General features: G+C 35.6%; 1 protein-coding gene across 1 annotated transcript in view; it reads right to left on the bottom strand.

Moving 5' to 3' along the window:
- Window positions 1-552: 552 nt before the first annotated feature.
- The window catches only part of LOC129800963 (possible lysine-specific histone demethylase 1-like), a 46,169-nt gene continuing 21,425 nt past the window's right edge, over window positions 553-25,296 (bottom strand). The window contains exons 4-6 of the mRNA XM_055845710.1: window positions 12,854-13,037; window positions 1,754-1,917; window positions 553-839 (exon numbers count right to left, since the gene is read on the bottom strand). Of these exons, the coding sequence (XP_055701685.1) occupies window positions 685-839; window positions 1,754-1,917; window positions 12,854-13,037 (503 nt within the window). The 3' untranslated portion in view covers window positions 553-684. The remainder of the gene's footprint in view (window positions 840-1,753; window positions 1,918-12,853; window positions 13,038-25,296) is intronic.

Genomic DNA, 25,296 nt, shown 5'->3' with positions numbered 1-25,296 from the left:
TGCCTTAAACCGATATGACCGCCTGGAGGCGGTCTTTACCTTTTCTCACCTGGCGCCCAAACGGAAAGAGATAATGAAGAATGGATGGTATTTTTGAGTTCAGTGGACCATTAATTACTCTAGACAAAATTATTTAACTACTTTTTTTTGGATATTAAAGAAAACACCGTTAGAGGGTTAAACATGTTTTGGTGGGCCAAGTATTAGTTTATATCATTAAATAAGCGAAAATTTATCAATTTATATGATTTTTAATGCTAAATAACGTATAGGAACAATTCATCTGAAAATTACTTGAAACTTACCTTATTATATTGTGGAGATTTTTCTTCACAAATTAAGATTAAAAAAAAAACAAATGCTGATTTTGTTATACTACTTGGATAGGCTTGGTATGTTGCATTATAAAATGATTTCTTGCTAATTTTGAATTACTTATTTGCCAAAATTTAATATTTTATTGCCGAAATAGTTCTCTTTCATTTTTTCTTTACTCTGGGAAAAAAGTTAATAATAAATAATCATCTTTAAAGTGACGAAAAAATCCAGTTCTTCACACACAAAAGAGTATTTTCTTTATTTCAAAATTCAGAATTCACACAAAATACTAATAAATGTAATGGCAAAAGCGATTCACAAGATATGAGATTTTTGCTGGAATCGCAAGACAAAGGTAAGCAAAATTTAATTGGCTGAAGAAGTCGATGGTTCCTGTTTGGGCTCTTCCGGATAGGTGTTTGGGAATCCCAAGAGATAGTCAGCAATGCGTCCAGCTTCGCGGAGTCCACTGAGGAAGGCTCCATGTACCGTAGCTGGATAGTTCCGGATTGTGTGTTCTCCTGAAAATGGTTAAAAAAAAAGGTGATCCGATATATCGTATTCGAAGTGTAAGAAAATTCATCGATTCGCCCTCTCCGAATAGTCTACTTTATGGCGTTTTATCAAATTTTAAAGCATCAACCGAATGACTGAGAGGAATTTTAGAGAAATCATTTATCACACTTTTTACTTCCTTTTCGTCCCCTCTTTTGTTGTCGATGACACCGACAAGGAAGTGACAAAAACAGATTTCTGGAAGACCATCCATGTGTTTATTATCGTTTCCGTTCACGTGTTTTTTTTCTGTGCCTCTTTCAAAGTGAACAAAATCTCTATGTTATATCTTGTCGCCTATTGTTTCACTATCTCTTCGGCGAGACGGTGTCTTTTGACAGAAAATTCAGCATCCTGCTGAGTGGAAAAACGGGAGGAATAGAAAATCGGGGAGAATTTTCTGTCAAAGAAAAATTGACGCTTCCTTTTCAGAAAAGAATCGCCTTCGATCGAGATAGTGTGATTTTAGGCGTTAAAATCAATATTTCAGGGGGCTCATCATTAATGGAATTTTACATACTAAGTAAAACTCTGACGTCAAAGAAGAGAAAAGGAAGAACTTTATCCAAAAAAAAGAAAGAAAATGGGCACCCAGAGGGGGATGCCACTGATAAAAATTCTATATACTCCAGATTGTCTTGAGGCATTACGAAAGAAGCATTTTCGAGCATGGTCTCTTCAGGGATTCAGAAAAATTGCAAAAGTTGCACAAATGGGACAAAAATGTGACTACATCGTGTTTTTACTTGTAGTAAAAATATAATATCTCCTCAGGGTATTATTGACGTTGAAATTGCAAAATTTAATTTTTCCATTAACTTTTGTAGATGCTACAAAAAATCGTAGTGCATGATTACTCAATGATTTCAGATTATCTCACCTGCAAAGAAGAGTCGGGGCATCTCCTTAGAATCCTCAGTGGGAGTACCCGATGTACTTGCAGATTGTGGGGTAACTGGAGCAGCTAAAAGGTCATAGTCACTCCCCGAAGAACCCACGGAGACGAAGCTGTAAGACCCACGAGCCCAAGGATCAGCTCTCCATCTGAAAGAAAATTGTATTAGATTAGTAAAAAAAATCATTATGATAATATTCGCTAACACGAAAAATTAACTTAGGGGGAAGTGGGGCATCTTTGAATGTAGGGAAGAATTCAAATCGGGATTTTTTTACCTATTAAGTAAAATTGAGCCTTATCGTGATAGAATTTAGGTGCACAAACAGATTGAGAAGCTGAATTATAACACGATGAGGCTCAATTCCATTCAAAAATAGCAGAAAAATCCTAATTTTAAAACTGCTCCACATTCAAAGGTGCCCCACTTCCCCCTAGTTTATCCTTTTCAAAATGAAATATTTCTATGAAATGAAAACCCTTTGATAAATTGAAAAATCTCTGATCTATTTCTACACTGAGAGAAATCCGAAAAAGTTAAAATAATATTCCGGAAATGTTAATTTTACCCTGCATTGTTGTTCCAAAATCGGTGTAAATATTACCCTTTTTAGGTGTACTAGGGTTTAAAGTAAATCTTTTTCATGTTAATTTTACCCTTAAAAAGGTGTAAAATTAACATTAAAAAATGTTGATATATTTTTACACCTTAAAAATGTTAAAGTTCTTAAGAAAAAAAATAATCGCACCCTCTTTTTTTCTCAGTGTATGAACCAGAATCAGTATTAAGTAATTCAATTAAAATATTGTAATATTAAAAAAAAATCCAAAAATTCTATATGAGAAAAAACTGAGAATTTTGGAAATATCCTAAACATTTTAAGCGTTGAAAAGGGCACTCTTTATCTTTTTTTTGTTTAGTTTCTCATTTAGGGTGATGGCATTACATGTGACTTCTGTCTATACTTAAGGCCTCCTCGCAAAAAACCACTACAATGTCACTAAATAATTTTGAAAAACCTCAAAATTAAAATATTCGGAATAATTTTCTGATAAAAATTACGATGGGAGGGACCATGAGTAACGACAGGCTACAAGTAATGCCACCACTCTATTCTTATGTAAAAAAAATTTCTATAAATTTATGAAATCCATTTTTATATTTAGTACCAAGAAAATATTGTTTTAAATCTTTCAATCAGCAAAAACGTTTTCGTTCAAAAATAGATAAATCGTAATTTAATGCAAATTTGTTTTTTTTCTGTATTCTTATGGCTCCGGCACACCTTTTAGATCAGGAAAATTTCATGTAATCGAAATTCGCACATCTTTCTTTCTCAAACGTTTTGCATATGTCTGTCCCACTCTTTCGGACTTTTCCTCTTCATTTAAACATCAGACCAATTTAAATTTAGTTCAATCTAATTTTAAGCGCGAAAGAATGACATAGACATATGCAAAACGTATGAGAAAGAAAGTGATTCGAATTTTGATTTCATAAAATTTTCTTGGTCTAAAAGGTGTGCCGGAGCCATTAGGAATTTTTTTTATTAAGCTAATGGCCAAAATGTAATGAATTTTAATGTTTCCGCAATTTAAAAATGACGCATATAATCATAAATTTTTGAATTGCATAGAGTAGAACCTTTCCTAAATTTATTAGAAATTAGAATTCAGTTTTAAAAAATGAGCTTCAAAAAATTAAATTTTCTTAGTAATGCCTTCGACAGATTTTTTAGATCAAGAACATTTCATGAAATGGAAATTGCTGTCACTTTATTTCTCGAAAGTATTGATTACATCTGTTAGGGCCTGAAACGCGTCTAGCGACTAAATCTCGAAACAGATGCATTTCCTTTTTTCGTAAGTCACGAGAGAGAAACCCACGACATTGCATCTTTTATAGATAAAGTCAATTTGTTATAATTTTGTTTATAATTTGTTGAATTAAAGTTAGTTATTGTTGAAGTAAATCTTTGAGCAAGGAAGCATGGAATCCGGTCACTTCATTCCGAATAATCAGAGATTCTTCGCCTTTCCACAAATATTTCATGTCACAGAGGTTTGGGATTTTGTAGGTACAAGGATATTTCCATTCTCCTTGGAATCATTATTACAGATATATTCACATAGCAGAAGTCTCAGGAAGATCAGGGATCAGAAATATTCGTATCTCTTGGTATCTATATCACAAGTTAGATTTAAACATATTTAATATTTATCACAGTTTTGTGTACTCAAGACTAAATTTAAATTAGCTTGATGCTAAACAGACGAGGAAGAGTGCGAGAGAGTGAAAAAGAGATGCGCAATACTTTTGAAAATAATCCTCTTCTTTCTCAAAAGTATTAATAATATTTATTATTAATACTTTTAAGAAGAACAGGGATGAAAATTTTAATTTAATGAAATTTTGTCTTGAAATTGAGTCTAGGTCAATTTTTTTGCTAACGAAATTTAATTGTTTTTGCTCATTCTCAATTCTCAAAAATTAAATTGGAAATTAAAACTCAAGATTATTGGATAGTGAAAATTTGTTTGTCTCCCTTTAGCTTGGAATAAAGAAAATCAAAAAATAGCGATTTATGGCCTCTACAAAGAAGTTTTTTAAATAAATTTTTACATATGTGGATGAAAATTGTTTACTCCAGTTAAGATCAGGTAAATTGGAATCATGTCTAATTCGGAACTTTGAGATATTCTAACAATTTTAGGCAGTAAAAGGAAAAAAAACAACGAAGAAGTAGGGGAGACTGGGGCAAAAAGTCACAAATCGATAATTTCAAAATTCACCAGGATAGGAAAGATAGCGGATTGAATTTTTTCCATAGATAGCCTTCCATATACCTTCTTCAATGTCGTAAGTTTCTTAGAATTCGAACAATGAATTGATAAAATAAAAAATATCGAAATTTTAACCCTATTTTTCAAATATTTTCCATGCAGACCATATGAATTATTACCTCCTTATTTTTCAAGATTGATGTACTGGTGAATATTTCCTAAATGATTTGGATTCTTCATATACCAAACCGCTATCTATTTTAGAATTTTACAAAGATTCTTTTCTCCTGAAGACCTTTTATTAAAAGCGACCACTTGGAGTAAAAAGTAACAAAAGTTATGGAGCAAAACTTAACAAAAACCGAAGCAATTTCTGATGTCTTACGGCGAAAAGAAATGTCATTGCCATGTGTCACTGTTTGTTGTTTGCATTGGTCAAACGATTTGCAGTCTCCTGTGTTCTTTTTTTTTAATGCATTGCAAAGAACTTTTTTTTCGTTCAGATACAAAATACAGATGCAGAATAAATTTCCTATGAAAATAGGTGAGATTATTAAGAATCTCACCTAATATGTTATCTAGGTACTTTTTTTCAAATTTACGTAATCCAGTAATAAGGCCAATCAAAATGTGATAATACCCCATGCCTGGTACAATTTGCCCCAGCATTTTTGATAATGATCGCAAAATTACTTAAAAAATACGGCTCTATAAATGTATTTCCTAACAAAGTTGTAGAGTAGTAAATTTGCTATATAACTGCGCTAATTAATTAATTTCTGGGGCGCTCGGGTAGCTTTTAAAAAATAAAATATCCGCTTTGTGACTTTTTGCCCCAGTCTCCTCTATCCTCGAATGTAAAGTCGATTCTTCGCGATTTTACTTTTTCTCTTTAACCATCTGAAACAGTAGTGGAAAAATCTCAAAATTCCAGAACAAAGATGATTCCGAATTACCACGTCTTATGCCCTAGACACACTTACGACTTAAGCCGAGAGACGACTTAGTGGAAAATGATGGAAATGTAGTATAACCATTATTTCTAATATTATTACGCTAAGCCGCCTCTCGGCTAAACCTAATGTCTGTCAAGGCCCTTACCTTATAGGAAGAGCGTCAAAATTTCTTTGATAATACTAAATATTAACATAATTTCCTATAGTGAATAGGGATCATTACATTGGGAATTTATGATTTATTATTTTAAAGTAATAGTAATCCAATGAAAAATGATCATATTTTTTTTAGCAATTCGCTTTTCTCAAGAGCTTCTACATAATACACTTTTCTTGTGTTGGTTCTTGTCATTACTGTCTGGTGGTTTTAGAACACGGCGATAATTGAGTAAAACAGTCGTGACAGGAACCAAGACCAAGAAAAGTCGATAATGCAGAAGCACTTGAGAACAGTAAAGTACCAAAACAAACTTGCTTATTTTTCATTGGAATAGCATTATAATTAACGATTTCTAAGTCGTATCGGATCAGAATAAATAGTGTGTCAATTTGACAGCATAATACAAAAAAATGTAAAAATTTTTTTTTTTTTTTTTTTTTTTTTGACTCCCTCATTTTTATTACAATCTGTATTATATACAATAAGTAATTTTTTTGACAATATTAGAATGAAATGACATGAAAAGCACATACCCATTGGTATGCCTTCAATAAAAAAACGCGACTTAACAAACAAAGAAAAATCTCACATGTTGGCAAAATCAAGTAATCTTTCCCTTTTAAGGCGTCTCCTTGCTTTTATCTTGACTAAATTTGACGCTAATGCATTAGGATGCACAGAAAGTTTTTCTCGATGTTTTATGGCGAATCGAAGAATTTCCTCTCTGACTGTAGGCATCTGCAGATCGTTTCTTATAACAGAATTGGGGACATACCACGGAGCATCAACGATCATTCTGAGCATCTTATTCTCGAAGCGCTGAATGATGTCGATATTAGAAGGAGCAGCTGAGCCCCATATTTGAACTCCATAAAGCCATTTGGGCTTCATAACAGCCTTGTACAACATAAGCTTGCTTTCAACAGAGAGTTGGGAATTACGGCCAATGAGCCAATACATTCTCCGCAGGACATCACTCAAGTGCAATCTTTTGCTCCACAAATGCTTCCTCCATGTCAGTCTTCTGTCCAAGTGAAAACCTAAGTACTTTATAGTGTCCGATGAAGGCACGAGTTCATTATTGATAGAAATTGGAGGACATTGACCTTTTCTCGTGGAAAAAGTCATGTGTATGGATTTAGATCCATTTATCTTAATTTTCCATTTGTGCATCCAGTCTACAACCATGTTGGCACATCTTTGCAATTTTGCCGAGGCAACCTCTGAAGAAATATCTGAGGACAACAGGATCGTGTCATCAGCATATGCGGCGACCATGACTTCATCATTCAAAGGCAAATCAGATGTATAGACAGAGAATAGAACAGGTCCAATCACGCTACCCTGCGGCACTCCAGAACAAATTGGCCTCAAACTGGTGGTTCTGTCTTGAATTTTAACGAAAAAGAATCTGTCCTCCAAGTAGGATTTAAGCACCAAGTACAACTGATACGGGAATATATTCCTTAATTTGTGAAAGAGTCCCAAGTGCCACACCCGATCAAAAGCCTGACTGACATCCAGGGAAAGTGCCGAACAATACAATCTATTTTCTAAGGCACTGTTAACTTTGCTGACAACTCTGTGAACCTGTTGGACTGTTGAGTGATCACTTCTGAAACCAAACTGGTGATTTGGTATCACTTTCTTTTTTGTTCAAGAATTGGCATTAGCTTCGCAAGTAGTAGCTTTTCAAACAGCTTTGATAGGATAGGCAGAAGGCTTATTGGTCTATAAGAAGTACAATCTTCAGGTTTTTTCCCAGGCTTCGGACACATGACCACCTGGGCGACTTTCCATTGTCTAGGGACGTACTGCAGGCGTAGTATAGCGTTTAGCAAGAGGCGAAGGAGCTTAATGCATTTGACAGGCAATTCACGAAGAATTCTTCCCGTTAGCAAATCGAAACCAGGAGCTTTGGAGGGATTAATTTCAAAAATTGCATCAATTATTTCTGAAGAAGTAAAATTTGCTAATGGTAGTTCCAGTTGAAAAGGGATATCAAGAGACTCTTCCATTGAAGCTACGAAAAGATCATCATGGGGCATATCCCAGGGCTGGAACACTTCCCCCAAGTGTTTGCTGAAAACTTCAGCCTTTTCCTCACTACTCCTAGCCCAATCGCCACTCTGATCTCTGATAGGAGGGTTACTTTGCTGGGGCCGTCTAATACCTTTGGCTGCCTTCCATAGACTGTAATCCGTATCCCTCCAAGGGGATAGCTCAGAGAGGTATTTCTGAAAAGAGTCATTCCTCACCTCTCTCAATAATTCCTTCAGTTCTTCAGTACATTTGTTGAGAATTCTTTTATCTTCTGGGCTTCTCGTCTTCTGCCAACGTTTTCTGAGCTTTCTCTTCAGAGAAATTTTCTGTCTGACATTGATCGGAGGTAGATCTTTGGTCTCTTTAATTTGGTAAGACGGGGTTGCTGTCCATGCAGCTCTCTGCACAATGCAAGTGAAATTCTCCACTGCTTCTTCAAGCTCAGACTCATTTTTCAGTGAAACTTGAAGTGAGACGTCATCGTTCAGTGTGTTTCTGAATATTTCCCAATTGGTACGAGATGAACCGCAGAGAGTGGGCGGCCTGGTGGCTCTCTGAACTGATGAATGCACGGTCATTATAATAGGTGTATGGTCTGAGGACATATCAAGGCAAGATTTAACTACACAACGTTTTTGATCAAAGCCCCTGGTGACGAAGATATCAATAATATCCGGAATTTTTGATCTATCAGACGGCCAATATGTAGGTTCACCGGAAGATTGAGGCTGAAGACACATAGTGTTCATTACCTTAAAAAGCTCACGCCCTTTAGCCGTAACAAGTCTCGAGCCCCAGTAGGTATGTTTGGCATTAAAGTCGCCCCCGCATATAAATCTCTCTCCAAGTGACTTAAAGAAGTCAGTGTAGTGTTCAGCTTTGTTGTTATGCCGGGGAGGACAATAAGCAGCAGATACAGTCAATTTCCCTGCATAGTCGTCTATTGTGACAGATGTGGCTTGAATATTTTCATGTTCATATTTTTCATTCTCAAAATGCCTAATAGAGTTACGGACCAGAATTGCAGTTCCCCCATGGCCACGACCACTGGGATGATTTGTGTGATACAGACTGTACTTAGGAATTCTGAAATAACTTTTACTTGTAAAATGTGTTTCTGAGATTAATAGGACATCTATATTATGAAGGGAGATAAAAGTTTTAATTTCTTGTGTATGATTACACAAGCCATTGGCGTTCCAAGAAGCAATTTTAAGAGTTTCTATCATTACTTTAACTTGGACACGACTGATGTTAAAAGATTTAACATTGTAGACATTTGAGTCATCAGCTGCCTCATCATCTCCTTCAGCTCATGCATATCATTGGAACCTTGTACCGATGGTGGAGACACTCTTGGTTGTCCTGTGTTTACATTACTCCGATCAGCTCCTGATCTGGTCAAAGCATCAGCATAACTCATATTTTCTCCAGCAGCATCCCTCGGAACACGATCATTCCCAATATTATTAGGAACATCAGTTCTTCTTTGTCTGATCCTTGTATGAAGTTTCTTTTGGAGTTCCTTATAGACTTGGCAACCCTTATAATTGGCTGGATGATTTTGCCCGCAATTAACGCATTTAACAGAGTCGTTTCTTTCGGACCTATCACAGTCTTTAGTGAGGTGACTTCCAAGGCATTTTACACATTTCGGGGATCTTCCACAAAAAGCCTTTGTGTGCAAAAAACTTTGACATCTAGTGCATTGCGGAATCACTCTTTTTGTATTAGGAGCTTCAAATTTGACAACACAGTGCATCAATCTTGTTACGTTGTAAATTTCCTTATTATTTGCTTTCGGCGCAAGGTTCACATAAAACATAGAAAGAGGTTGCTTTGTGACTCTGTGCTTTACATTAAATATGTTCACAGCTGTGTGGCCTTTCACAAGTAATTCCCTCTTGAGCTCCTCGTGATCAGTTGAGTGATGAAGATTCCTGAGAACCACCCTAAAAGTTCGTTCTCCTTTTATTTGATAGGAATGTAACTCAGTATTTCTATCTTGCAATGCTTTCATCACAGCTCGATACGCATCAACAGTCTGTAACTGCAATTTCACTTGAAAGTTGCCAAGGATTTTTACAGTGTACTTATTTGGGGCAATTTCATTTAAAAGAGATGTTAACGGCTGAATCTGTTCTACATTGTATACAAATATTGGAGGGGGTCTTGGCTCGGAGCTTTTTGAGCCAGTCAATTGTTCTCCACTTGGAGACTTGCCGGTGGTCTCTTCAACCTCCAGGTCATCAAATTTATTGGCCGTGGGTACTCCTAGCCAGTAATCACCCAATTTGGTCTGTTTTGGTGGCTTCTCACCTTTTCGTAGCGGGCTGGACCGATTTCTCTTCCCAGAAGCTTGTTGCCATTGTGAGCCAGAGCCAACATCCTCTTCCATACGAATGACAGTTGTCATCAGCGAAGATTCGTCATTATGTGTCAACAGCCTCTCGTTCTCAGGCATAGTGAAAAAATGTATTTTGGCACAAAGAGTTCACGGGAAATAGGGTTCTTCACGCTCGGTTTGTGTCCGTGAACCCCCTGCACCCTAGAAAATCAGCCAAGTTTGGCTCAAAGCAAATTTTGGTAAGAATAATGCAAAATTCTCAGGAGCACAACAAAAGTGTATGTTTGTACTTGCCTGAACCCGGCTGAACCAAATGTAAAAATGAAATATTGTTATTAACAAAAAAAAATGGGTATAACTATACCTCCACTGGTAAAAAAAAGTCAAATTGATCCTTTTCGAAACGATGGATCATATTTGAACCTTTGAAAGGATCACTAGTGTCGCTTGAAATTTTGTATGCAAATTTATCACGTTAGATTATATTTTCTAAAGAACTTAATACTGTTACCATATTTCTCTCATTTGAGCGAACACCAAAGATGACTTTACCACTGTTTTTGTTCGTTTATTCCGGAGATTAATAAGTGTCAAAACAGGGACACTTTCAAAGGATCCTCGGTGATCCTTTTATTTTGATCAGTTGGATCAATTAAACCCTTTTATTTTTACCAGTAGTGTCTAGATATTTATAAAAGGGACAGATAATCCTAACCGGCTTATGTAGGTGAGATTCTTAACGTGAGCTAACTCGGAGTGCATGCAAATTCGATTTGGAGCTGAAGTTGGGAGACGCCATTCAGTTATCTTGAATAAAATTCGTGAAATTATACAAATTTCGTATTTAAACCAAAATATCAAGGATTTGGATGAACTGACAGAAAAGTGATATATGGGTGAAATGTAGACCAGAATGTTCTCTATAATTTTCCCATAGAACATGATCTCATCGATTACTCAGAAGCCAAGATAAGCGAGGTTTTTTGTTTCTTAACTCGTTTTTTCATCCAGAGTTTCCCAAGTAGTCATTTGTTGAACTTCAACTATATCAAAGAATTGTTGTCTTTTGTGGGACTTTCCATTTAAAACCATATTTTAAGTGTCTTTGTGGAGTAGAGGCAGTCAAATTGGCATCTGAGTGATTTCAAAGCGTTATTATGGGAAAAATCAATTTTTTCACACTTAAACGGCAAAATCGGAGTGATAGCGTGGTCTGAGTGGAAAATGATGTATGGACGAAATGTAGAGACAAATGTGCTCTACAATTATGTCGAAGTAATCATCAAAATCGGTTTAGCGACAGTCGTGATAATTGAGGTTATGTGATATTGAAATTGGTTTTTCGACTGTGGCGCCCCTGGTGTTGGTCCCACGAAGTTCAAATATTCTAGAAAGTTGTAGCATTTGGTGAGATCTTTCGTTTAAGCCCTCATTCATCAAAATCGGTCATATAGAATCGGAGATATGATTTTTTGAATTTTGTGAACTTTGACCCCTCATATCTCCGGTTCTATTGAAACCACAGCGCACATACGCACCATTTTGGAAACGTCCTAGACTGGACTACAACATACTAAAATTTCATTAACTTGCACAATGCCGTTTTTGAGAAAAATGTCTTTGAATTTCGATGAATTTTGACGCTATCACAGCGCCACCTGTGGTGACTTTTTGAACTTCCATCTGAAAGTGCTCATCGAGACGAAACCAAAAAGGTAAAATTTATGTCGCTATGTTAATTAGAACCGGAGATAGAGGCCGGTCAATGTTCGAACTTTGACCCCTTATAGCTCGGGTCAGGGGTTATGGATCGACTTAAGGTTTTTTTTGTTTGATAGGTATAATCAACGGCTACAACATACTAAAATTTCAGCCCGATTGCATAAGGAATTTTTGAGTTATTTAACTTTAAAGATTTAAAAATTTTCTTTTTAATAATAGCGCCCCTAGCGGTGGTTTTATGAACTTGCGATGTTAGAAGGGGAAGTGGCATTTTATGAGAGCTTTCCAAAAAGCCCTCATTTTTTAAATTCTGACAATTAGAACCGGAGTTATGGCCATTTTAAGAAATTTTTTTTGGACCCTTATAGCTCTGGTCAGGGGGGTCGGGGGACCTTAAGTTTGGTACTGATGGAAAGCTCTAAGGCCCAGCTATAACATACTAAAATTTGAGCCCGCTCGATGCCATAGGGGCGGAGCTATTGAGAAAACAAAAAAAGGGGGGTATTCAAAATGGCGGAAGGAGGGGTGGGGGGTGGGGGGTCTATGCACCATGTTGCAATTTTCATACGATATTTAACCTTTGCCGAAAACCGCAAGTCGATATCTTTTTTAGTTTAGGAGCTATTAAGCTCCAAAGAGCGGCCGGACGGCCGGCCGGCCGGCCGGGAACGTAACTTAGCCCCCCATATATTCGTGATCAGGAAGTGGCGAAACACATTTTGGCCAAGTTTGAGCGCGATCGGACGACATGAAATTTTGTTAGGATTATAGTAGGTGAGATTGTTAAGAATCTCACCTAATATACTCTTAAAGACTCTAAATATTGAGAATAAGATCCATTAAGAAGTATTTTCAAGTAAATCGCTTCAAAATGCTTAAAAAGCCAAGATCAAAGTGTTTCATTTTGACGAAAATGTATGTACTATTCCAACTAAATCTAGTTCATTCCCCTTGAAAATATCCGGCTCACTTCCAATATACGTATATAATTAAATTTTAAATCATATTATATTTTCGAAAGTTATGCATGAAAATATAAAATAAGTTATGAAAATAGGATAAAATTGACTCACCTTGTGACGACAGTTTCTCTCGGTTGGGGCACTGCTGAGTTCCCAAAAATGCCCTTCAGCACAGCAATGCACCGACCAACGATAACATCGTCAGACACATTCTCCATGATGGCTGCACTCTGACCAGCAACCAAAGCCAGAAGGACAGGCGACTGAGAGATGCTCCAAAAGAGGAAGAGTTCACCTGAAACGAGCAGATGAGGTCAAAAATCAAACCCTAGAAAAGTGGCTCTTATGGTGAGCTATTTTGATTTGGTTTTCCACAAGAGAGCATTCGGTTAGAAGATATTTCTTTAAACTGGAATGCACATGGAAATTAATTGAGTTCAAGTCCCTAGTCGTTTTCTTGTGGCCAAAGCATGCACAGAATTTGCATTAAGTGTACGATTAATTCTGAAGAAAATACCAGTTGAAGTTTCCCACTGAGAGCACAGAATTCCTTTGCGTAAACTAAGCACAATCAATACGATCTGCTACGCTTTGAGAATTGTCACAAAGGCGTGAAAATCTCGTTATCAGTTGCTTTAAGATGTTAAAAGTGTGTGTATGTGTATATGAGTTTTCTCAATAATTTTCCAATAGCCTCCCGACTGTTTGTGTTGTTTATGTTCGGGTCGTGTTGGGGATGTTTGCGATATAGCGTTATCGATGTGAATATTCTGTACGAGGGAGCACATTGGGTGTGGGTGACAAGTTCCCGAAGAAAAGCGAATACGCTCAACTTCATTTCCTCCCCCGTGTATTTTCCTGTCCCCGGTGGAAAACGATAGGCGCCACTTTATTGACGATCCTTATCGCTGTATGATGTGTGTTTGGGTTGTGTTTCCTCAGAAGAGACGATACTCTCCAAGTGAGTGCCGGGCTCCCCATTATTTTATGGCCTCGATGGTTTTCTGCCAAAAATTCCATACGAGTACGGGGAATCATACAGGAAATTATATGCAATGGAATCATTTACATTTTTATTGAGATAAAATTTAAATGTGCGCATCAGAATAAATAATAAATTGGCACAGTTTGTTCCACCCCGAATGGAGGTTTTGCGGGACTATGATGGGTTTTGGTTAGGGAAAAAAATGACTTAATTACATTTCGTAGCAAGTAAGTATACGCGCCATAGTACGAGCAATTGCAAAATTAATGGGAGCTATTTTGCTGGGGAATTATTTGTGAGAAAGCGTCGTTGTCCTGGGATGGAAAAAGGGGTGGCAAAAGAAATGATATGCCTCTTCTGATTAGCTTCACACTTTCATGGCATTGTATATTGCTCCAAACCCTCTACGTATAAATTTCCTTCTTACCCCCCTTTCAGAGTTAAAATCATCCTCTCGTAAACCCAATAATAAGGCGTCTTCCTTCGGCGACTCGTAATTCAATCGGACCGCAATATTCTCGCTATACCCTTCTTTTCTACCCCATGCCATTCATTCCTTAAGGACTCTAATCCAATTTCCACTTATCGCAGAAAAATGCGAGTGTATGGTTGGTAGCAAAGAAGGAAGGAAAAAAAACAGGCAGCTTGAGAAGGAAACGAGAGAGCTTTTCAGTATCCCTTTTTTCCTATGCCCTAAAACCTCCTTCTTCGTCCTCAGAACCATTGCCACACTGTGTCTTTGGATATTTAATAAGGATGGCACCCTGAATGACGGTTCAATGGGAAAATAATAAAAATGGGAAAATAATATTAAAGTGTCGAGAAGAATGCTGGATGGTTGTCACACTTAACGCTCTTCTAGATTTTTTTTCCTTGGGAAAAACCCCACTTCCCAATGTCAAATAGTAATAAAATATGTTACAATACTTTACAACTAAAACACTTATAAGATGGTAATGTATGCTGAAGATTTCGACTTTAGATATTTTATGTAAACCTACGCATTTCTTTGTTTGGTTCAGCAACTATGCTATCTACATTTTTGGTGTATCTGTATTAAATGCATATAGCTATGCAGTGATGCCTTGCCTCGTTTACTAATCTAGTATATTATTTAGTAGAGCGGTGTTCTTTTTGAAACTTCAAAACATTATGTATTTGTAATGTATACAGCCAGAGGTTATTTGCCGCAAAAGTTTCTCGGCTAATTGTATTTTCTAAAATGTCGTTGATGTTCGAAAAATTCAAACGAAATTTCGAATTATTAAATTAAATATTCTTGCAAAGTTAGGATTTTTTTAAAATACCACACCAATGGCCTCTACATACTAAAAAAATTTATGTCCATATTGAAAAGTTTTTCCTACATAAGCGTAGGGAATTTTCTTCAACATGGACATAAATTTCTCAAATGTGTAAGGGCCATAATACAGTGTCAAATTGGTCGTGGCTTTAATTTCTCTGATATAAAAAAAAAGATTGACACATGTGGACCCTTATGTTCTTCGAACTTCGAAAAAGATGCGCGGAAATCGCAATGTCAAATTGAGGCTATGTAGATTCAAAGTAATACGAACTTCAGACCTAAGGCTTAGCGATATGGTTTAACTTCTCTAATTTCTTATCAGTCAAGATTTTTGGAAAATTTTGACTTAGGATTGGATTATTAAGGGCAAATGACCTATTACACTTTGAAAAATCAATAAAATCGGTTGCTGTTTAAAGTTTTGAGACCCTCCGGAACTGGGCTAAACCTCTAGTCTGAAGACGGTCTATAACACCCAGCCCTAACAAAGAGAAGAAGAAGAAAGAAACAATGTCAAACTGGAATGTGATATACTTTTAAGTACCGTCGTTGCAGGTGACTTTGCACTTTTTAATAAATGCTAAAAAATAAACAATTTCTGATAATAAACGACAATGAAGATCTTTACATCAAAGGGTAAGATACACGAGATGTACAAGATGACGCGGTCGCCATCTTTATTTGACGGTTCTGTCCGCCATTTTGAATAACTGTCAGAAATTAAAACTTGTTCTATTGGGCTGAAATTTTAGTATGTTATAGCTCATGTAAATACCTTTTCAAAATATATCTTTGTTCCGAGTTAGGTCGAGCAATTATGTGAATGCAGAGAGTCAAAGTTTAAAATTTTGAAATATTCATATTTTGACGATCTTTATTTTCTAATCCTGAATTTTGAAACCTAAACGAAATGCATCAGTAACTATTAAAAATGGTTAAGGCTTTTGTTTTATATATTTATTTACTCTTACATAATTAAGAAAATAACCGAAAAATGCATTTATTTTTTATTTTTTCATCTTTGCAAAAACAGATTTTCAGATCCTCAAATGATATGCTGTTATAAGCAATAACATTACTTTTCTTTTTGTTTGTTTGTTAGATCTCATCGCCTAACGATGGTGCTGTCTTTTTTTGTGATGGTTTCGATAAAAGAAGCTCCCCGTAGTTCTGTATTCATGAAAATGTCAAAATCTTGAAATTGTAGCCCCAGTATCCAGACAATCGCTTAACCAACGTCATATTTTATATATGTTCTGAAAAGGCCTTGACATAAGCTAGAACATACTAATATACATACCATACCATCTTGTAGATTTCGGTAACTTTATCTTGCATTCCCAAAAAGTTGGATAATTTTTAGCCAAATACTTCTATATTATAATAAAGCATTAGAAAGGCCATTATATTCAATTTTATAACATAAATCTTGCGGTCTTTGGAAAATAATAGTGAAAAAAAAATTTAATAAAAATAATCAACAAAATCGAAGTGGATTATTCTAGCCAGATAAATTTAGAATAGATTTGGGCAATTTACTACTCTGAAATCGATTTTGGAATTTCACTTTCAGATAACTTATTCACGGAGCCGTTTTTTGGAAAAATACCTATATTTGCATTTTATTGAATATATTACCGAAAGTACAAGAATCCTTTTGAGGATCATTGTACTTTACTTGGTACATAACATATCCCTATATACTTTAACACCTTTAACATGATAGACCGGATCGGCGAAGACTATCAATAAGTGCTAGAATTAATGAAAGTCTTACGAACAGTAGAGTGCAAACTCATCCCCTGAGTGCAAAGTCACCCGCAACGACGGTATCATAGATGTGGGTGACTTTGCACTCAGGGGGGACTGCACCCCTGCTTTTTAAAAGCTTTTCTTTAATTTTAACACTTAAGAATGATATTTAGACCTTCCCTAAGCACCCTAAAGGTCTCTTGATCATCGTCAAGTGCTAGAATTAAAGAAAATCTCTCGAAAAGTAGGGGCGTAAAGTCATCCACGGAGTAAAAAGTCACCTGCGTCTATACGGTAACTGTAAATTCATTAAACTATATGGGATAAAAAACATTTATTCACAGCAGCTGAAACGAAATTGTAAATTTCCCAGAAATAATAAGGCTTAATCATAATTTCATGCCCTATTACATATTTGCACTGTTGATTAATCTTTTATTTGCCCATTATCAATTCAATGAAATTATGATACTTCGTTTTTCGGTATGTCCCTTAATCTGCATAAAAAAGGAAATTTATAATTCATGTTAATTATTGAATTATATTTTCAGCAGATCAGTAGGAGAAATGCTGACTTCGGGCCAAACCTGAACAAAGAGACTAAAGCAATTTTGAGGATCTTGCATTGACACACGTTGCAAACAACCCCAAACACTTCTCTTATATAACGAAGAATCAATTGTATCTAGGCAATAAGCCTGCATCCCTTCTCTTGTTTTCTCAAAGCTTTATCCGTTACTCCGAGAAAGATTATGAATGTTTAAGGTTTTGGTTCACGCTAGTTTTTACTTATACAGAAGTGATCCTAAACAGAATTAAAATGAGGAATCTAAAATATTTTAAAGATTGTTGCATTCTATAAGACCAATTTTTTAAACATAATTTTACTAAGTCTGGGCGAATTTAACTCTTTAAGGAGAATTGGGTCACCGGGATTGAAATTTTTCTACGTAACGTATAATGACTTTAGACTTCGTGTGTTGATAGCTCAAAGTAAATATTGAAAAATCATATAATTATATACCGAATTTTATGAATATTTGGTATGTGTCCTGGCTTAATACTTGACTTAACACTTTCAAGTGGTAAATATGCTTTAGCTGGCTTTAAAAATTAAAGAAAAGTTTCATAATGACTAAATTTTTTCCTATGTTTTTCAATAAATTTGATTCATCGCACCCATAATTTTTAAAAACTAGGGGAAGCCTATTTTTAAAATATATTCCGGAGTCACATTTATTCAGAAACATAGGAAGAATTTAGTCCAATTTAGTCCAATTTAGTCATTATGAAGCTTGGGATCGTGCAAAGCATGGGCACTTTCCCCAACATATCTTTTTTTAAAATAGATTGAATTTCGATTTCAAATAGCAAGGAATACTAATCTTGTTCTTGGAAGAAATTAATTGTAACTATTATACTGCTCAATTAACTTGTTTAATAAATTTCGTTTCTTTCTTGCAATTGAAGAAATTACAAATACAAACATTTAAGAATATTAAAAAGAAAACAGAAAATAAAGAAATACTTTTTCTGTCCAGCCACTGAGGAAGGCTTTGAGTCCGTGCCGAGAGCTTTGGGAAAAATTGTTGTTTTTCTGAACTGACTCATATCCCCGACGTTCACCGGTTTCCTTACGATGAAGAAATTACGCTTGGCTAAATCGCACTTCTTGTATTTTAACTTATGGGATTTTTATTAAACAGAGAAAAACAGATCGAGAACTTTCTTGTTCTTAAAAAATTGTTGTTGTCGAAATTATCAATTGAGCTGGGAATTTCTCGGGAAAATTCTTTTGACTTGATAAAAAATAGAAACATTTTGTTTGAAGAGAAAAATATCAGAGAGAAAGAGGCACTGAAGAGCGACTTATCTTGTTGAACTCATTGAAATGAAGATGCAATTGGAATAAATGCAATTTCCTTTGTTGGACATCATTCTTTTTCTCCATCCCTTCTGGGAGAAAGAATATATCCCCCTATCCCCGTGCGATAGTCCTCATGGATGTGTATACGGTGTCCTTTGGGAGTGAAAATGACTGAGAACCCTTCGTCATCTTATGGCTTTGATGTTCGCTCAACTGGCCATCGGTTTTAGCATCCCAACCACCTCTCCTCATGCCCATCCAGGTTCACATATAAGAGGATCTCTCAAAGAGCTATATGTGTGCGCATTGATTCCATCAAGTTCGTCAGACGGGAATTCCTGCAGCACCTCGTCCCACTAAATCCCCAGCGTACATCTCAAGTTTCACCTTTGTGAGTGAAAATGCCAGGTACAATATGAGAATTTTGCAGGTAATATAAAAATACAATATAGACGGTGAACAACAATAAAATACTCGTCCATGCATCTCGAATATTGAACCATTTGTCCTCCCACCCACTGACCCTTCATATATATATCACATGAAGGGAAGACACAAGGCGAGTGCATAAATCGGCCAAGAAGGAAATGTGATTTTTATTATTCTACGGATGGAGGCTGGAAAAAGGATGGCCAAGGAGCAATCCCAATGTCTCACCAATATCCATCAAGGCACCTTCTTGTCCATTCTTTTACTATCCGTTCGTGCTTCATCCTTCTTGCGGACCAGTTGGACTGTTTTTCATGGTTTTACAACCAATTTTATTAGGCAGATCTTGAGTTATTTACCCATCAGTAATGCTTTCTGTATATTGCAGAATTATTCTTGTGCTACCGAATTGAGCAATATTTTTCTGAACAAAACAGCAAATTTTACATCTTCCCTAGAAAATCCACAGAAAATTCTACTAGAAAATAAAACCATACCTTAAAATTTCATGTAGCATTTTCGTTACTCAAATAAATGACCTTACAGGTAGATAGAGAGGGACAATCGATAAAACAAGTCCCAAATATCTTTTACCAAATAAATTAGAGGTATTGAAAAGACAAGAATTTCAACCCTCTTCTAATGCATCCCTTTCTAAGCGAATTTGTGACTTTCGTCAATTGAAGGAAATTCGATATACAATTGAATTACAGAGACCCTTCCTTGTGCAAGAAAAATCAAATTGATGCCTCCTTCGCATCCTTCATCCCTTAGCTGAAGCTGTCCTACATGCCTTCTCTAACCCTCGCCACGGACACGATATATATATGTTGTGTGTAATGGTCATCCATAAAAGTGTAGCCAGTTAATGCAATCAATCCAGTCGGAAACTGATAAATCTGTAATGGTTCCGAATTTGTTATCGCCTTCTGCAGCCTCTACGAAAAATCGAGGTCTTCTCCAATGAAAAAAAAGTATTCAGTTCCCCGGACATATGAAGGCCCTAAACGTTGATATATCGATTTGTTATTTTAGACATTACATTAATATATTCTAAAGTACCCAAATGAACAAAAATACAGAGCTCTCTACAGAAGTTGAAATTTGAATTAATGCAAAGAGATTTTTGACTTCTTGGTATATTTAAGTTTAGAGCAATGTGTTATCTTTTCCTGTGGCGAAGCTTTTGCAAAGTTGTACAGAAAGCTTTTGCATTTTCCACTTCTATTGCTGAGATATTTTATTCACAGTACCAAAGCAGATGTTGAGGAATTCATAGGTAGAAGAAGAAACAGTCCAAATGAGATTGTGTAATCTCAAGAGAGATTCTCTATTAACTACTCAACTGCTATGCTACAGTACTGAAAGACTCAACTATAGAGAAAGTCATAAAATTTCACGTCCTTTGATTGGGCTAAAACTTTATTAAAAGGTTTCACATTGAAGATCATGTTTAGGTTGCGGAATACGTAAATTCGTGCTCTAGACTCACAATGTTATGCAGTCGATTTTGCATTATCTCTACGTTAATAGGTATCTCTTTAGTGTAAAGTTCGTTACGTTTATTTTTAAAAAGGATTACACAAAAATCACATTTTGAAAACAAAATTCTTTATCTAATGTAGTCGGGCTTTAGCCCTGAAGGATTCCTTAAGGAGACCAAGGCTTATCGCGGCCAATTGCCCGGCAGCGACCCAGCTCTGTGCCCCCATCCGAACTCTTCCAGGCCATGTTACCGACTGACTGACAGTGTCGCCTGTCAGACAATCCCCCACACGGCGGGCAACAGAACTATACCACCACTGGTAAAAATAAAAGGGTCAAATTGACCCTTTTCAAAAGGATGGATCGTATTTGACCCTTTGAAAGGTTCACTTTTGTATCTCTTGAAATTTAGTATGCACATTTATCACGAATAATCATGTTTTATTGTAAACTTATTACTGATATCATATTTCTCTCATCTGAGCGAACACCAAAGATCACTTTTTCATTGTTTTTTTATTCGTTTATTCCGGAATTAAATAGATGTCAAAATCGTGACCCTTTCGAAGGGTACCTGGTGATCCTTTCAAAGAGTCAAATATGATCCATCCTTTGGAAAAGGGTCAATTTGACCCTTTTATTTTTACCAGTGACCGGTAAAAGGCCTTGCTTGGAGCGAGAGGCGGGGAATATGAATTTCCCGCGAACAGGGAAGGGAATCCACCAGCCGGGCTCTATTTCGCTATCAGGTGGAAAATCTCGACTACACTAAGAATACGTAATCTTACTTGAAGGGTGCTTTAAAGTTTAAGACTTTAAGATTAACTTAGAATTAAAAGTCATTCATCTTTATGAATAACAATTTTCATAATTTTACTGCTCGAACCCAAAAAGAGAGAGCAGTTATATAATCGTATTTGTCAAATTGTAACGGTAAAAGATATCGACTTCCGGTCTTCGATGACCCTCAATAAAAAATTATATCTCCAGACGTTTTTCTTCTTATTCCCAGACCTTTTATTCTGCATCTCCTAAAAAAATTTTTTTTTCGATTTTACTCAAAATTGACCCGAGTTTTCTCAATGATTTTCGGATATGTTTTAGAGGTAGTCCATGGAAAATTCGCCATTTTGAATTATTGAAAGTCAAAGATCAACCACATTGGAGGGCCCATATTTCAACCGATTTGGTTAGATTTGAATTTTTTGGAGAGGTATTGAAATTCTGAACTCAGCTGCATCGGTCTTCATCGGTAATGAACGGGTTAAGTACCGATTTTTGAATAATTATTTTCGAAATTTTTTTTTTAACTTAACCTTAAGTTTATTCCCGAGCTAGAGGTCAAACGGTAAGAGATATCGACTTCCGGTCTTCGATGGCCTCCCCATAAGTGGACATTATCTCGGACGGTCTTTTGCTCCTACCCCCTTCTCCAAAACCATGTTTTTTTGGTTTTTCTCGCAAATGGCCCTTACGATTTCTTTTATTTTTGAATACGTTTTAGATGTGGTCCAGGCGAACATTTCGCTCAAACATACCTATGACCAAAAAAAAAATTGCCATCTTGAATTTCCGAATGATAAAGTTTAACTTTTCTTGAAATCAGTTGAAACGGTTAAATATCCGAGAATGCCTTATCTTACTTATGTTTACATTTTTTGTTTGTCAATATGTTCGTAGCTCATGCCAGAACATTCTAAATAATTATTTCTTACTGCTCGAACTCCACGGAGAGAGCAGTATATACAATCCCTCGATTTTTTCACACCCCAAAATTTCCACCTTCCACCCCCTGGAGACCACTTTTCTCAACAAATCTTCACATTTCAGACGATTTCTGAGAAATGTCGTCACGCAGTTTGTGTCCGTCTGTCCGTCAGGCTGTCGCCAGCTCTAGAGGCCAAACGGTTAGAGATAGCGACTTGGGACCTTCGGGGAACGCCCCCCGTAAGTCAACCCAAGGATCGTTAACATATGCCCCTCATTTCTCCCCACCCCTCCCCTCCCCCTCCAAAGCCAAGTTTTTTTGGGATTGCTCGAAAACGTGTCGTGAGATTCTTTTCATTTTTGGATATGTTTTAGAAATTATCCAGGCGGACATTTCGTCCTTAGACGAAAATACCGTTGAATCATTCCTAATAACCCTAATAACGGTTTTTCAAAGTCAAAAGTTAAAAAGACACTAGAGAACGCATTTATCAAGCGAATGGGGTCATGTTTGGGCTCGTTGAAAAGGCCTTGGAATTCTCGACAAAACTGAACCAGTTCCAATCGGTTCTAAACCGGTAATGAACCGGTTCATAACCGATAAATAATTTTTATGCGAAATTCAATTAAAAAACTCCTGAGGTGTATTTTGGGAAATATTTTGAGTGATTTATAAGTCTATTCAAATCGGTTGTGAACCGGTAATGAACCGATTATTTACCGATAAGTAATTCTTGTTTGAATCTTTATTACTCTTCAAACCATTTTGTGGAATCTATTGAGTGATTTATGAATCGATTCAAATCGGTTGAGTACCTGTTAACGGTGAAAGATGCGAAAGTACTTTTGAGGTATAGCATCCAAGTTACGAGTTCGAGCATTCCTCAAATTCTGGGATGCTTTGCCACCCCTTTTTTTTACCAATTTTTGATTTTGAAATACTTTTGTGATTTATGAAGCAATTTCTTCTGTAGTACATCAATAGCATCAAAAGATCATGCGAAAGACTAATTCACGGAGAGCTCTGTCTCGTGATTTTTTATAAATCATTCATAAGAAATGCAATGTTACCGAATTCTATAGCATTTTAAACCAATTTAAAGTAATGAATGTCATTGTAAATGAATAAAATATAATATTATGTAAAAATGAAATAACTCGACTTCTAAGTATCAAATATTTTGCTAACAATTTTCAGTGAGTTCTATGTTAAATATTAAAGCTTTAAATCGAACTTTCAGATACTCCATTAGTATTCTGCAAGAAATCTTAAATTTAAAAATTGCTGCATTCATTTAAAATTTAAGGATATATTCACTATATCATATTTAAAAGTTACGTCTGCATAATTGTAATTAAGGTTTATTATTTCATATAAAGTTCTTAGTATTAGATTGAGATTCAAAAAATGAATTTATAAATTATTTTACATTAAATTTGAATTTTTTGCGCAATTGTCTTAGACGAATCCTTCCTACAGTAAGTTAACTAAAGCTTATCACTGTTTCTGTAACTTCAATAGCTATGGTATATCCTTATTATAAGATCGCAGAAGCGAGAAAAGTGTGAAGTATCAAATAAGTGTCACATACAATCAATTATTGGCAGATGTTGATGGTTGTTGGGAATGATTCGGCTTGAAAATTAAATTTTAATTGAAAAATCCCAGCGATAACAATAAAAATAAATTGGACACCATACTTTGTTGCATTCCACTGACCACAGAAAGGAGCAATGGAATTGAATGGTACAGTGTTAGCCATGCGTTAAAGTCAATCTGTTTTAGCTTTGGAACAAAATATTCGCCTTTAAACTCGTACTAGCACTGAACAAGCAATTTAAAATGCCATTGAAGAAAATAAATAAATAAAATTTCACATGTATTGAAATATTCAATTTAGCTCATTTGCCTTTGGATATTTTGCAATGCTGTAAATTCCACCCGAGGGTTCGAAAGTTAAAATTCCACAAAAAAAAGTTATTAAGTATAGATAAACAATGTATGAAAATTAATTAATTAATCGTAAGTGGATACGGTATCCAGTAGATACTTGGCAAATATGTAATAAAATTCGATTATCGAGATGAAATTCCATCTTTTGCAGAGAAATTCTACGTGATAAGAGTATCATTTTCAGAATCAAGAAAAATCAATCTAAATACCATCATGAGTTTGAAAGACGCAACCGTCAGATATGATTTATTTGGACGAAGGAATTTCTTGCTGACTTACAGAAACTTTCAATCGAAAAGCGACACTGTGTGAGTATCTTTTGACAAGAACGAGACAAAAGTGTAGGAAGAAGACAATTGAAAGACGATGAGATAGTTTGGAAAATTCGATGCTCTAGGATTTATTGGAAAATTCCTCAATATTCTTCCTCTTATGACCATTCAAGCATATTCACTTCTACATTTTATTGCCAAAAGGATGCAATATTCTTCTAGCTTCTCATAGATATTAAAAGGAATAGTTCACACTTTTCTCTACACTTTTTATTACTTTTTATTGAAGAGACAAAAGTTTTTGATTTTATATGAAAAAGCTGATAAAGTTGCACTATAAGATTCTATTTACAAGAATAAGTAGACAGACAAGTGCAGTTTATTCCTTGTACTCAAAGAAAGAGCGTAATATTTATGTGATATAAAATTTTTCTCGATTTCTCAATTTCATTAAAATTTCATCCCATGACTTGAATTTTGATCGTTTTCGATCACAATTAAATTTTAATCTTAAAATCTTAAAATTTAAATATTTTCAGATACAATTTTCATAAGTTCTAAATACCAAGGAAAACCAAAGGTCATTTGAAACGTTATAAATTCGTGAAATATTTGGAAATATCAATTTAATACTCGAAACTAATGTCTTATGCCCTAGACACACTTAAGGCTTAAGCTGAGAAACGACTTAACTTAATTATAATCAAAATAATGAACAGATTACATTTCCATCAGTTTCTGACTAATTCATCTTTAGGATTAAGCCGAGAAATGGCCTATATGGCATTCAGGCTACA

This window comes from Phlebotomus papatasi, chromosome 2 (assembly GCF_024763615.1).
Source record: "Phlebotomus papatasi isolate M1 chromosome 2, Ppap_2.1, whole genome shotgun sequence".
NCBI lineage: Eukaryota > Metazoa > Arthropoda > Insecta > Diptera > Psychodidae > Phlebotomus > Phlebotomus papatasi.
Note: the sequence above shows the minus strand (reverse complement) of the source record. Positions and strands in the feature narration are given on the sequence as shown.